This window comes from Monomorium pharaonis, chromosome 10 (assembly GCF_013373865.1).
Source record: "Monomorium pharaonis isolate MP-MQ-018 chromosome 10, ASM1337386v2, whole genome shotgun sequence".
Taxonomy (NCBI): Eukaryota; Metazoa; Arthropoda; class Insecta; order Hymenoptera; family Formicidae; genus Monomorium; species Monomorium pharaonis.
The window spans coordinates 17,060,705-17,072,279 of NC_050476.1; the positions used below are offsets into that span (position 1 = coordinate 17,060,705).

The 11,575-nt window shown below is 29.2% G+C and overlaps 1 protein-coding gene across 4 annotated transcripts in view; it reads left to right on the forward strand.

Moving 5' to 3' along the window:
- LOC105832524 (tight junction protein ZO-2) overlaps positions 1-11,339 on the forward strand; it is a 38,337-nt gene extending 26,998 nt beyond the window's left edge. For all 4 annotated transcript variants that reach the window (XM_036292986.1, XM_036292987.1, XM_036292984.1 and 1 more), the window contains 12 exons: positions 1,098-1,164; positions 1,248-1,398; positions 1,748-1,899; positions 2,257-2,551; positions 3,247-3,418; positions 3,625-3,850; positions 3,920-4,094; positions 6,991-7,200; positions 7,950-8,294; positions 8,399-8,637; positions 8,849-9,050; positions 9,760-11,339. In XM_036292986.1, coding sequence (XP_036148879.1) covers positions 1,098-1,164; positions 1,248-1,398; positions 1,748-1,899; positions 2,257-2,551; positions 3,247-3,418; positions 3,625-3,850; positions 3,920-4,094; positions 6,991-7,200; positions 7,950-8,294; positions 8,399-8,637; positions 8,849-9,050; positions 9,760-10,185 — 2,660 coding nt within the window. In that variant the 3' untranslated portion in view covers positions 10,186-11,339. The remainder of the gene's footprint in view (positions 1-1,097; positions 1,165-1,247; positions 1,399-1,747; positions 1,900-2,256; positions 2,552-3,246; positions 3,419-3,624; positions 3,851-3,919; positions 4,095-6,990; positions 7,201-7,949; positions 8,295-8,398; positions 8,638-8,848; positions 9,051-9,759) is intronic.
- The last annotated feature ends 236 nt before the right edge of the window (positions 11,340-11,575 follow it).

The following is an 11,575-nucleotide window of genomic DNA, read 5'->3' on the forward strand; positions in this document are numbered from 1 at the left end:
GAAATACCGACAAGCGATGGAACGCAATGCAAACTTTGTCACAAACATTTAATGTTTGGTGTGATATTATGGAGTATCGTGCACACATTGTGTCGCGTTAGTGTTACAGTGTTGATGTGCTATTGTAAGCATGTATCCAGCTTTATAAAAAATTTTTGTAACATTCTTAATTTAGAAAGCGAACATGACACATGATATTTCATTTATATTTATCTTTTAATGAAAGGAGTTTTTAAACAAAGGAATTATATTTTTAAAATAAATGATGAACAAAATTTAAATAATAAAAAAATAACTCATAAAAAATTCTTTATTTTATTAACATGATTTTTTAATAATTATTTAAATAAAACGTTATTACTATATCTTTACTAATACGATGTCATATTTAAAGTGAATTATGTATAATTCACGAACGTTACCTTTACATGAAATATCTTTATATGAAAATGGTACGAAGACTCTCAACTTTTTTTTTAATTTCAAAAATGTATATTTATTAAACTCCATTCTTTCTTATAAATAATAAGTAATTTATTAAAATTTGTATATTTATTTATGATTAAATTACTTAAATCACTTTTCCATAAGATTTAATGCTATTAAAAAATTCTATTTTGAGTTTAAAGAAAATTGTATGGTTAAAGATTTGAAAAAATTTGGGAATGTTTATTAATCATGAATTTATGTTCAAAATTTAATCAAGTTCTTACATCATATGAAAAATCTGGAGAATTTTTTAAAATAAATTTAAATAAATAACTAAAATATATGTAAAATATATATATAATTTATAAGTTATATATATATAATATATAAGTTATATATATCTTTTTTATTAATTTAAAATTTATTTTTCTTTATCGAAAATTTTACTGACTATTATCTTAAATTTGAAAAAATGTGTTATATTGATAATGCAAAATACAATATCTTAAATTAAAATTTTTTTTGAAATTTAATGTACTTGAACTTGCGTAAATAAAATATTTCTGGAATTAATGTTGATAATGAGGATGTTTTTTTTGTGAGAATGATGTGCAAAAGATGATATTTCGTGAAGTTTTACTATAATTCTATGTTATTTCTTTTTATAGATTATTATAGCACGCGTAGACAATTGTACGATGAAGATTCGGTTTCGCCTCGGACAAAACAGCCCATGTAAGTCGATAAAGCTTTATTCACAGTGAGTTTTTTGTAGTTGATTAATATGTAACATTTATCTTGATACTTTGTGTGTACAGGCCGGATCCCCGATTTATAACATTCCAAAAGGAAGGTTCCGTAGGTGTTCGATTAAGTGGTGGCAACGAAACCGGAGTCTTTGTAACTGCAGTTCAAGCGGGAAGTCCTGCATCACTTCAGGGTCTTCAGCCGGGGGATAAAATTCTAAAGGTCAGTTAGTTACATAACACATTATCACCACTTATTTTACGTTTAGACGAACTAAATTCTTACTTAAGACTGTAAATATTCGAAAATGACGAAATAAATAAAGCAAAACTACCAAGAGTGAGTGTAACAATATTAATTACTTTATCCAATAAAACTTTTCTGGAAGTATAAAACTTTGGAATAATAATTTTAATCTTAAATTTTATTACAGTAAAATGAGAGTGTATATTTGAATAACAATTTGCTTAAGAGCTGAAGATCGTATAAAGATTTTTTTTTAAGAGATTATATCCGAATAAACTCTGATATCTGAGTATTGAAGAATATACTTGTAAAATTTTTGCAATAGATAAACGACATGGATATGAAGGGGGTTACAAGAGAGGAAGCCGTACTGTTCCTTCTTAGTCTGCAAGAACAAATTGATCTTATCGTACAGCATCGACGTCAGGAATACGACCAAATTGTCGCATCCGGCAGAGGTGATTCTTTTCACATAAAGTAAGTGAGTTTATAATAGTTTAATAATTTCTTGGTTTATAATATGTATAATACAATATAATAAACATATAATATATAACATTATAATACAAATAAAAATGAAATAAGTAATATGAGAAAGAGAATTTATTTTAAAATAAATATATACAAACTATATAAAGTAAATATTATTTTATTTTATAATAGGATTAATAGTTTTTTAATTAATGAAATGAAAATTCGGTGAATTGCATAAAAATATACCGACAGTAGCATTTCAAAGTTAATATAATTCCAGTTAGTGTTTTAAATTCAACTTTATTAGTTAATGAAAGACGATTACAGCGATGATAAGATATATTTTTATGAAATGTGCAGAACTCACTTTCACTATGAGCAACCACAGAAAGGTGAGATGAGTTTTCGTAGCGGCGACGTCTTTCATGTGGTGGACACTCTTCACAACGGCGTTGTAGGATCGTGGCAGGTTTTCCGAATTGGACGAAACAATCAAGAAGTACAGAAAGGTATCATTCCCAATAAGGCCCGAGCTGAAGAGCTTGCAACCGCGCAATTCAATGCGACGAAGAAGGAGATGAGTGCCAGCGAGAGCAGAGGTAGCTTCTTCAGGAGAAGAAGAAACAGCCATAGACGCTCGAAATCGTTAGGAAGGGTATGAATTTATTAATCAACTTTTTCATCTGCATACTGTATAGTCTAATACATAATTTCTCATATTGGATAAACGATAAAGTAATGTTGTCAACGGTATTAAGCTAATTGTACATAATTTTGTCAATTAAATAACTGTAATAATGAAACAAATATGTTATATCCTTGGTTTAATAATTTAAGTTTTTCTTCAATTGTATAGCCTCAATTCTCTAATATTTAGACAATTTGTTTGTGTCAAATAAATTGTCTAAATATTATTTCTTATCAAATAAATAAAATAAATAAGTTTTTGGAGATTAATTTAACGAATTTAGTTGATTACACAAAACTTGTTATTATTTTTCGATCGTATGAAATAATTAATATAATGAATCAACAATACAATTAATTTTGGTTAATATAATTATGGTTAACACCGTTAATTTAAATAGAATTTTATTATATGTATTAGTAGATGTGTGAACTATTTGTTTTTAACATCGACGTTTAATTAAATCAAATTTTATATGTTTTCACGTTACAGCATTTTTCAAGTATATATTTTATTAAAAAATGTAATCAGCTTGTATTGACTTTATTTGTTACATTTATTAATTTAATTTATTAAAGTCTAAACATACTATAAGTATTCAATTGAAGAGTACTTAATTTCTACTAATAATTGATTAGATTAATTTCTTTCTTTTTTTTAAGGACCATTGGGATGACGTAGTGTTTTCCGACAGCGTCAGCAAATTTCCCGCTTACGAACGTGTAATCTTAAGACATCCCGGATTTGTTAGGCCTGTTGTTCTTTTTGGACCCGTAGCTGATCTAGCTAGAGAAAAGCTTCTCAAAGATTTTCCTGATAAGTTTACTTCGCCACGTAAGTAAATAATACATTTGACATTAATCCATTCCTCTTCACTATCTTATTTATAGAACAGCATCTTTTGAATTTTTTTTCTCCACGTGTAGTTAATATTTCTTCAAAATACTTTTTTCTTAAACAAAATTTGGAACTAAAAAAAAATTAATTACGTGAGTGCCGTGCTTTCGAAATCACATCGCTGGAGATTGAATATTTTGTAGAAATGGAGAGTCAGATGGAGGATGGTACGGGCAAGAATACTAAAACGTCTGGTATTATTCGTCTGAGCGCGATCAGAGAAGTGATGGACAGAGGCAAGCATGCGCTGCTCGACATCACTCCCAACGCCGTGGATCGCTTAAATTATGCTCAATTCTATCCGATTGTCATTTTTCTGAAGGCCGAGACGAAACAAATCATCAAAGAAATGAGAGCTGGTATACCAAAGTAAGAGCAAAAGTTGAGGATTTTCTATTTCATTATTCGACCGAATACACGTGTAACGTATAATTACAGATCTGCGCACAAAAGCAGTAAAAAACTTTTGGAGCAGTGTCAAAAGCTCGATAAGATCTGGGGACACGTATTCAGCGCGGTGATCACTCTCAACGCACCGGAAGCTTGGTATCGGAAGTTGAGAGAGCTCATCGATCGTCAACAGCAAGGCTCGCTGTGGATGAGTCAAACCAAGGTAAAGCAGTTTGATTTAACATATAATTTAAAATGTTTACTATTTGAAAAAAAATCTGGAAAACCTAAAATTTTTAGAGGAAAATTTTTATTACTCTTGAAAATTATGGATTTTCGTGGAATTTTATTGATACTCACAATCAGCAGGAAAAACTATTAAAATTTTATTTTTAATTTTATATTTCGTTTTTATTTTCTGAAAAGTGTTGTTTCTTTAATTATTTTTTAAATAATAAAAATGTCGGTGGTTAATTAGTAATAAGTATGGCACATACATCTGCATATATTCACATACATTCTTGTGTAACTCGCGTTACTTAAAATGTTAAGGTGATAGTAGAGAATAATAAAGTATCTGAGCTAAATAAGACCTAGCATTAAGTAAACCCCACTTTTGAATTTACTTAGAAATAGCGCTAAGTAACTCAAATAGCGCTTTACGCTTAAAGTATATGCTTAAAAGGGCTGTCAGTAATTATTTAATATCGAAGACTCATCTCCGATGACCTTGATATATGTTGTGACACCCTGAATGACTTCCAAAAGGAAGCCGTCGCTCATTATTCGTTAAAAAATTATTAACGAAAACTGTTTCATAAACAGAATAAAAAGAGGTTTCCAACTTTGTAACTGTAAGCTACTTCAGTAGTTGTATATGTTTGAAATAATGGCCATATTGTATTATATTATATTAATAATGATCGTACTAATATATAAAATTATAAGCATGTAATAAGATTATAAGCAATAAGATTCAAGGTCTGAGACTCAAAATTTTTGTTTACAAGTATTTTATATGGAAGAGATTTATTTAATTTTTGTGAATACTTGAAATAATGATTTTTCAGTTATTCTCTATTGCTTTATTCTCACGGTTTATTTTAATATCCTTATATAAATAGGTTTTTTAAATAAAACAAATAAATAAGGCTTTATTATAAGTAACTCTAATATTTTACAACAGAATAAAGTGTAACATTAACTCTGTACTTTAGTGAACTTGATATATAGTTCTAGATTTTGCAGTTTTAATTGAAGAAAAGAGTAAATATAAGAATTCTTGTCTTTTACTAATTTGCTTTGTGTGTTTAGTGTTGTTTGAACTCTAATTTATTTATTTCAGTTACATTTAAATATTCTCTAATTTTATTTGAAATTTTGAATAAAAATACTTGGAAAATTCTCAGGGAACTTTTTTGATAAACTTTAAGTAAATACCCTGAAATTGTTTTGAATGCGCATGCTGTTTTTTCTTTTTACTTTAGGTATAAAAAATATCAGCATAGTTACTGAAAAAAGTACATATCTATTATATCTAAGTAGTTTTTAATTTTTTTTTGTTTTGTTTTCACTTTTTTCACGGGTATCACAATCTTTGTTGCTAGTTATATGCTCTATTTTACGATAATCTTCGGCCTAATTTCGGGTCTGTTCATCGTAGCCGATATATAGCCGATACACGGTGTGGGATCTATCGCATCCATCTGTGCACGCTCATACTCCATCTCCCGCTCTTCCACCTCCCCCTCTTTCCGACGATAACGTATATTACGACGAGAATAAGAACCACGACGTGCTACTGTCGCATCATCAGTCACCTATATCATCTTTCATGCAAAAATTTCCACCACTCCCGCAACCGCCTCCAAACTCAGGCGTCATCCGTGAGCAATTTTTCGGCTATATATAAAGCTTGCTTTAACTCTTTAGCTGTAAAATTAAAAATATTTTGCGTGTGTGTATGTAAAATATTAATAATTTAGCGTTCTTTGTCGAGCTAAATTTGTCGCAGCTTTCATATAGATTTCATATAGATAACGTGACATATCACTCATTTGCTACAACAATAATATAATTTAGAAAATATAATTTTCTAACTTAAATTATTAAAATTTTGTAATATTATTCTTAAATGCTATGTGCGTGTAATGATGTCTTGATTATAAAATTGATTATATTGATTATAAAAAAATAAAAACATCAGTAGCGCCTTTTTCTAAAGTATTAAATTCTCACCAGAAAATGTTCTCTTTTTGCAAACAATTAAAAATCGACAATTCTTTAGTTATTTTATTGTAGTAAATGCGGTATATAAATTAATATTATATATAAAAAGACAATTAATTTGATTATCTATCTTAATGATATTAACAATTAAGTGAACAAGCAAATATATTTATTTAAAACAGTTAAAGGGTTAAATCTCATATGCTTTGTGTATACATTTCTCCATTTTGCATGACTGTATCTATCACAGGAATCTACTTTCACTTTTCACAAAATTATCAACTTGTCGAAGCTTTCAATTCTAATGTTAGTTGCTGACGCTCGAAAAAACAAGATATTTTTCGTAGTTTAATTACAATGTAATTTAAAAAAGGGAAAACAATATATATAATTAAACATGTATAAGTTTAGTATATATAATTTAATATATAAATTTATTATATATATATAATTTAAAAATAAAATTTAAATTATTTGCTATAATTAGCAAAATAACTTTAAGAAGTTAATTACAGAATTCTTCAAATTTCCTTTTTTTTAAATTCATTGCGATTGATATTTGTACTTTATCTTCTTATGCAAGCTTGTTGAAAGACATTACAATTTTTTTTACATATATTTTGCATGCCTGTGAATGCGCACTTTATCATATTATTAAGTGGAACGTATGACCGTACTTATACATTTCAATTGTTACTTTTAAGAGAAAGCATACTATAAATTGCATTTTAATACAAAAATTTCCATACAAGTATGATTCTTCATTCATCGCACTTCATCGACCGTTAATATATTCGTACAACATGTAACTCATTGTGTCTGATTATTAATTCACGTACCATTTGTACCGTTTTGCCTAACGTGATGTCCTCTGTGGTCTGCGCTCGTAGCCGGAAGAAGCCCTCTCGGATGACTTCCTATTCCCGATGACTTCTCGCCTCTCCTACGCTTCCTCCCCGGAGAGCGATCTGGAGCTGAGCCCAGCGCCTGTTATCCCTGGCACATTGGGCCCACCGTCGCGGCTAAAGAGCAGCTCCGATCCGAGCATCGCCACTCAGGACGATACTTCTGCGCCGCCTCCGTACTCGACGAATTATCAGGTAATGTGTATATTCAGCTATAAAAATAACGACTTGATTTTTGACGTAGGCAGATTTATAATCAGGTTTTTGAAAGTTACTTTGTAACTAGTTACAGTTATAACTTATTGACTCTGATAAGTAACATTACAGTTACTAAAAGAGTAACGAGTCTTTACTTTTAAATTATTTCTTTGTTAATTTTTTATAATGCTTAGATTTTGTTATTTTGAATATATAGATTTTACATTTTTAACATTACAAAATTATTTTAAACTACTAAAAGTTATATTAAAAATTTATACTACATTTGGTTATATACTGCATTATTTTAAATACATTAAATCACAGTTATGATAAGAACTTAAAATTAAAATATATTTAATATTTAATATTAATTAAATTAATAACTTATAAAAAGTATAAATTAATATTTATACTTGAAATATATCATTAAAATTATGGATATGATATTTTTTACCAGAAATTTAACAAATTTAAATTTTATTTATATTGCTATTTGCGTAATAAACAAAAAACTGTTTTATATTGAAGTAAAAAATTTCTAGAAATTATTTTATATACTATATATATTGTGTATATATATATATATATTAATTCGTAAATGTATAAATGATATGTTTATGTTAAACGAAAAAGTTTTTTGGAAGATTGATTAAAGTTTAATTATAATATATGATTTATTTTTTTAATTAATAAAATGATTTCAATAATTATTGCACACAATTGATGAGTATGTTTTTTTCTAGCAATCGTTCGAGCAGCAGAAGAGAAGGTCCCAAGGCGGAATGGGGGACAGCAAGTACGGATTCTCCCTGTCCGGTCAAAGGAGCAATCAGTCCGGCTCGCCGGAATATCTAGGCAATTCTTTTGAGCCTAGATCTCCTCATCATAGTCCACCAGATCTTCCGCCGCGAGTTGATAGAAACGCAAAGCCGATTAATCAAACACCGCGGGGAACGATAGGACGATCCGCTCAGGAACGCCTAGGAGTGAATAAAACCGACTCAATTCTCGATATGGGGAATTACATTAATGCGACTCCTCACAAAGCAAATGCCACATCATCTCTCGAACGGGCGCAGCCGAAAGCGGTGAGCTTCGATATTTCTTCTTCCCTGACACGCGTGTTGTAATTTAAAATAAAACATGCTATTCGATTATAAGATATATTTATTTTACACTTTTTTTTACACAGGGAAGTTACGATAGCATGTCTTCATACGATTCTTACAATAATACTAACGGGAATGCTAATAATTATGGGATGGCGAATTTGAACACGTCGACAGGTCGTTTGGGCCCGAATGTACCTGATGATCTCAAGAGCAGCAACATAACTACGAGAACACACGATCCATATAGATTCACTAGGTCCACAGCTCAGCCTGTTTCCACGCATGACACTCCAACACGAACCGATTATGCTAAATACAGGTATACTTAATACGTTAAATGAACTAAAACACTTACTATTATAAACCTTTTTCTTTATTATCTTTTTGATAAATTACTTTCTGATATGTGTGATGTTTGATATAATACTTTATTTAAAATCTTTTTGTTTTATTTCTCAAGCTTTTTTATCAATGTTTATAAATAATAAGTTTATTAATTGGTGATCATTATCATTTCTTGCGTTATTTAGCCGCTCTACTGATTACAAATCGATACCAATTTCACAAAATAAACCGGCTGGCGCCTACAAGCCAATTCCGCCTCCAAAACCGAAGAACTACAGACCACCTCAAGCGCCACTTGGACAAATGGAGAACAACGGGAACGATGGAAATAATTCGTATCAACACTCGAAGAGTTATTCCATTGCGACGTCACATGTACATAACGGGGTAATTATTTTATAAATTATAAAATGACGATTACTTTTTCTTTCTTTGGTGAAAATTTTTCTTAGAATTTTTCACATAATTTTCTAGAATGTTTAATTTTTTTATAATTTAAAAAATTTTCTGATTTTTTATACAAATTGAAACAATAAAGATATTGAAAGAAAAAACTCATAAAATTTGAAAATCTCTGAAAAATTTTTTTCATAAATTTCCACAAATTTAAAATATAAATTATTATAAGAATTTTTTTTACGGAAATGTATAAAGAATTCTAGAAAACATATAGACTTTCTTAGCATTTTTAAAATGTTCTAAAATTTATATTAATTTATATTTAATTTATATTACATTAAAAACTAAAAGAACTATAGAAAAATTATATATACATACATACACACATACATACCTGAAAAAATTATATGAAAAATTCTGAAAAACATTTTTATACATACAACTTTTGAAATATATTTTAAGATTTCTTATTTCATAATTTTTTGAGAAAACTTATATAAATTGGAGAAATTTAAGGTATTTTTTATTTTTTATAAATTAAAAATAATATAAGATATTCGTAAAAATATTATGCGAATTTTTTTACGATTCTCAATTTGAACAAGACATGATTATATCAGCGATATCAATGATTATATCACGATTTTATCAGCCACGAGAGCTTTTCGATTTTATGCGAATCTTTATCTTTATTCAGGTAGAAAGCAACAGTAACGTGCAGCGCAACAGTGGCCAGTATTACTACAACATCCTGCCACCGGGCCGTCATAATGAGGGCAATATCGTGAATTCACATCACAATTTGAGCCACCTCACGCAGCCGACGCACAGTCACAGCCTTAGTCACACGCATTCTCACTCTAGCCCGCCGGTGACCACTACGCATTCCCATAGTAACAGCACCAGTCAGATCAGTCTTGGTCTAACGCATAACCGTAACAACACGAATCACAATGGGTATATGCATGGTAATAGCCATGCTTCCGCGGGTCCTCTCTATCCCGCCGTTAACCCCGGGCACAATAGGGAACCGAGCGGTCTGGACCTGGCCGGTAGCCGAGAACAAAGAGGAAGCGCTTTCGAGCTTTATCGAAAGCCAGTTCATCATTACAATATGAGGTGAGTAGAGGCGAAGAAGAGAAAAATGGACCAACGGATGCACAGTAAAATCCTGAGATTTTACTCCAACGGATGATGAAACTTTTTTTACCCTATGAGAGAAGTACTTAAATATTTTATACATTCTAAGAACAAATTTTGTATTACGAAATAGAGAATTTTATTATTATGATAAAAAAGATAATGTTAAAGATTATCTTTTTCGACACAATTCGTATTTCAAGAAGTGAGAAGATCGATCTTGTTCATTACACATGGGCATTAATATTTTTAAAAGCGTAAAATAGATTTTGGAAAACGTAAAAAGTTATTCTGTAATAAAAAAAAAATTAACATACAATGTTAATTAAATGATATTAATAATTCCTTTTTGTTTCGACAATATCAAGAGTGTACATCGAATATGAAAACTTTCTTTGATTTCTACAAACGTAGCTCAGTGGGAATATTGTTGTATGTTACAGTTAATGTGTATCCTGATGCAAGACTTGTTATATTAGAATAAATTAGTTATCTATCGGAATGCACAGAGGAATGAATCGTGCAATGTCATAGATAAAAGAGGTTATATTAATTAAGACATAATATCACGAAAAACACTGTGCCTTCCGTAAGACGACAAGGAAATTTAACATTTGATTTACATAAAAAAATCCTGAGATACTCCAACGAATTTTTTTTTACCCTATGAGAGAAGAAGTACTTAAATATTTTATACATTCTAAGAACAAATTTTGTATTACGAAATAGAGAATTTTATTATTATGACAAAAAAGATAATGTCAAATATTATCTTTTTCGATATGTACGTAAGAAGTCTTACCACATATTTATGTATCTATAATATGACGATATATAAATTGTGCGTATGTTTAATATAAGAATAATGTAGAACAATTTTTTAAAGACAGATACGAAATAAGTGCAATGTAACGTAACAATACTCAGTCGACTATATACATCAGATGAATCTGTACAGTTTTATTTGTATTAGTTATATTTTCGTGCTTCTGTTAGAAATATGAATAACGTCAAACGAGTAGAAGAAAAAACAATTTTGCAAACTTGTTGCGAGTAATGTTAAACATAAATGTTATAACGAGTATTTAACAGTTTACAATACTTACCATTTATTTTTTAAATATTATAGAAAAAAAACGCTTTTAATTTGTGCGACAACTATATATATCTACATTATTGATGTATGTGATAACGAATAATAAATAAAATCTCTCTATTGTTATTGAACAAGTGCAGGAGCGTGTCTGACAACAAATCTTTTGAAGGAATTTTTTTATTAATAAGAATAAAAAGGTAATAAGTATATAATACTTAGTATATAATAATACGGAATTAATAATAATACATGATAATATGTTGTTTAACGTTATATA